Source organism: Sinocyclocheilus grahami, unplaced genomic scaffold (genome assembly GCF_001515645.1).
Source record: "Sinocyclocheilus grahami isolate Dianchi unplaced genomic scaffold, SAMN03320097.WGS_v1.1 scaffold54.1, whole genome shotgun sequence".
Taxonomy (NCBI): Eukaryota; Metazoa; Chordata; class Actinopteri; order Cypriniformes; family Cyprinidae; genus Sinocyclocheilus; species Sinocyclocheilus grahami.
The window spans coordinates 6,184,337-6,188,245 of NW_015505233.1; the positions used below are offsets into that span (position 1 = coordinate 6,184,337).

The following is a 3,909-nucleotide window of genomic DNA, read 5'->3' on the forward strand; positions in this document are numbered from 1 at the left end:
TTTGGCACTCAAATGTCAATGTCTAAAAGACTTTTAAAACATTTTTTTGTGAAATATTTGTTTTAAAAAAAGTTAAAAATATTGACATTTTATTAATGCATAATATTTCTATTTTATCGCTATAGAGCAAAGCAAATTCTCCATTTACCTTACTCTCAACAAACTTGTAATCGAAAGTAGCGTCCCAAATATGCACTATACACTATGTAGGCCTACTTGTGCTCTGCTCACCCATCATCTTGTTATTTAAAGTGCTCATTTTCTTTTTGGGATTTTCAATGTGAACACACTACTCACTATTTATACTATAAAACAACAAAGAATAGTGCATAAACTGGGATGCACATTAATTTTAGCATGTACAGAAATGTTGTTTGAAACACCCCTGACTGTAAATCCTACATATGTAAAAAGAATAGCCTATGCAGTGTTACCAACTCATTTTCAGGGGAAGTTGCTAAAAGAAGTTGATTTGTTGCTAAAAGTTATGTAATTACGACGCAAAATTGTATCACTATATCAAGTCTCAGCAAAAAATATATATTATATATGTTAATTTAGATTTGTTTGTAAAATAATATAATGTAATATAATATTAAAATATAACTGTATTTTTAAATACAACATTGAATTATTGAACACTTACACATTTTTAAACAATTACAATTTAAGTTTTTTTTTTATTAGCTAGTAAACTAGTAAAACTATACATTCTGAACAATTATAGTTTTAAGCAGTGTATTAGCAGTTAGTATGCTACACTCTAAGAAAAGTCTGTAAAAATAGGACACAATCTACTATGTTAATATTAAGGAAATTTCCGTATTGATTTTTCACAGGTTTTTTACCTGCATATTAAATTACTCATTGTATTTTGTGTGGTCGGGTTACAGGGTTACAGTGGATAATGAATAATGGATAACAGATAATGTCCTGGAAAATTACTAGTAGCTTTTTCAATTTTCTAGATATGTTTCTTTCTAGATATTTTGATCAACAGCCACAGGTACATGCTACTAACAAGGTGTATCATAAATGAACAATTATTCAATTATCAAATTATTTGATTATTATTATTAAATTGAACAATTGCAAATAGCAGCTAACTTGATTCATGTGATGTGTGTATCGCAATAGGTATCTTTGGTTTCCTCTTGTGTAATTTAGATGGAAAATGTGTATCTTTTTATTGTTCGAATCACTTATCAAAAGTTGCTAAAAGTTGTCAAATACATTTTAAAAATAGCTAAATTTGTTGCTAGGTGCTTTTGGAAGAATAAGTTGCTAGGGTAGTGTGAAAAGTTGCTAAATTGGCAACACTGAGCCTATGTGTTTTTTACACCCGCAAAATTTTGTTTAGAATTTCTTCTTTTCTTCAAAGGCAGATCCTCTCCAAACCCTCAATAGATTGCACTCTAGATACAATCCAGAAATAGAACAAAAACAGTAGCACTAACCATTAACAATATTATTTTTAGATGAACAATTAATGGATAATTGTGAAGATAAGAACAGAGGTGACAACAGCCCCTGCTCACTAAAAATTAAAACTGGATCCATTTTTAAAAAAGGATGGGAATTAATCAGATCTGAACTCCTCCTATAGCGGTGATTCTGATTGGCTGATCCACAGCCTGACAGTCGAATCCAGTCAGTCTGCTGAACGATTCTGACTTATAATGAAGCGAGTTCCTCCCGAGCGGACTGCGTCTGCACTATACAATATACAAACTGATGGAAAGACTAGTGCGGTATAGGTATAGTACATTGAATCGCAGCGCATCGGCAGTTTAGAACTTCCAGCTCAACACAACATGTAGAGCGCGGCTGGTGCCCACACATACCCGACAGACTGGTGCTGCTCAACTGTTATCAACATGATTCCGCCAGCGAACATGATGATCCAGGAGGACACGATGGGCAAGGAGAACGAACGGGAGCACCATGAGCCCAAATCACCCACATCCATCAGCCAGCAGGAGTCAAAGGTTTGAAACGCACATCTCATAGAAACATTAATCACATAGATTTATGTAGTGCGCAGTTTATGCGACTTTTCCCACTTTAACTGTTACAGAGACCGCGGTGTGTTGTGACATGTTTTAGCGGCTGATTTCGCCGCTCTATGTCTTAAACTTTGATATGATGTTAATTAGCACGTCTGCTGTAAATTGAAGTAGTTGGAGGCTAGCACTTACCGTCGTGTAAAGCGTAAAGTGTTATCGTCAAATACAAAGAGTGTCATTGTAACAGATCTTGTAACGCCCACTGAGAGGTGTACTAACAGTAACCGCAAACATCGGCGCTTTACATTTGGTTTAGTACATTTATTATGGCAGGCTAGACAGATTTATTTGTTCAAATAATTATGTCACCCCATCACCTTGCTCAACCTTGTTTTATTCAAAGGATTTTATTTCAAAATGGTGAACAAATATAAGTATCATTAAAATCAGATTGTAAACAAATATAATGGGCCTATATAAAACCACAGGCTAACAAAACCAACCGATGGACCAGTTCTGTCGTTTACATACAAGACATAAGTGAAATGTTACTTTTTTTTTTTGCAATGTTAATTTTTTATTTTCACACAGAGTCACTTCTATTGTCATGTTCACCCATGTATATTATTTCTAAATGCTTTTGGTAATACATGGTTTTTACAGCTCACCATGTAGGTTATTACAACAACACTCTGTCTCTCATACTGTCCAGTTTTTGGTCAGGTATTCACCTATCCTGTGTAAGTAGAATTAAATATTTGATTCAAATGATCTTTGATAATATTTAATCATTATGCATCTGTTGCTTTATGTCTACCAATAACACTGTGCACATCTCCAAAATAATACAAATTCAGAAACCACCCCATACACTGGCAATATTATCATTTATTTTATTTTATTTTATTTAGTCATTTAGCAGACGCTTTTATCCAAAGCGACTTACAAATGAGGACAATAAAAGCAGTCAAAACTACCAGTGGCGGGCCGTGCATTTTACACCTAGACCTTCAGTGGCGTCCTACATGAATTAATCCATCTCTTCATACCATCATAATGATGCCACGGCTATAGAAACCATACATATTACACAGTAACTTAGTATAACAGGGCACTACATAACAGACAGGTATCTTATGTAGCGAGAATGAATGCCATTACTAAAGAAAGAAACCCAGTTAACAATTGCACAACACATCATCTGTAGCTGAAGCATTAACCTAACAAAATGACACAAATACAGTCCATCCGATGTTCTTACGGACATGTATTCACCCAAACACATTTATACCTTACAGATATCATTGGTATAAAACAAATAAGGTGATTACATGTGTTTTAAAGTTGACCTAACAATTTAATGTTCTCTTACTGCTTTATTTCGTCTTCACGAGTCTCCCGCCGGTCTGCCAGCGCACTGCTGGAGGAAAATACTGGTTAGCACTGCTTTACTAGGAAAGTGATAATCAGAGGGGTATAGAAAAGTTTATGAAAGTGTCACTCCATAATACAATAGCAAAATATATAAATATGTATGGTATTTTTATGTTACATTAATCAGTGTCTAGCACACCTTCCTAAGGAAAGGATATGGACCAGAAGACATTGCAATTACTAAATGATATTTAGACAGACTTAAAAAAGAAGTTCCAGATCTATAATTGTGCACTTATTATTTCAGTTATTTTGCCTTTAATGTACATAAACATGTGCAAACTATATACTTGCTCTTGTGAATTTATTTGGATGTTAATTACATTGTGCAAGCTGTCTCTTTAATACCGCGTGGTTTACATACAGTACATGTTGCTGCTGATTGGGCTGACATGTTTGACACACTTACCAAACAAGAGAAAATATCTCAAACCCTGTTGCACACCGTTTCCAGGAAACATGTCGTTCA

The 3,909-nt window shown here is 34.3% G+C and overlaps 1 protein-coding gene across 2 annotated transcripts in view; it reads left to right on the forward strand.

Moving 5' to 3' along the window:
* The first annotated feature begins 1,667 nt into the window (after window positions 1–1,667).
* The window catches only part of stac (SH3 and cysteine rich domain), a 36,709-nt gene continuing 34,467 nt past the window's right edge, over window positions 1,668–3,909 (forward strand). For both annotated transcript variants that reach the window (XM_016269858.1, XM_016269859.1), the window contains exon 1: window positions 1,668–1,988. In XM_016269858.1, the coding sequence (XP_016125344.1) occupies window positions 1,878–1,988 (111 nt within the window). In that variant the 5' untranslated portion in view covers window positions 1,668–1,877. The remainder of the gene's footprint in view (window positions 1,989–3,909) is intronic.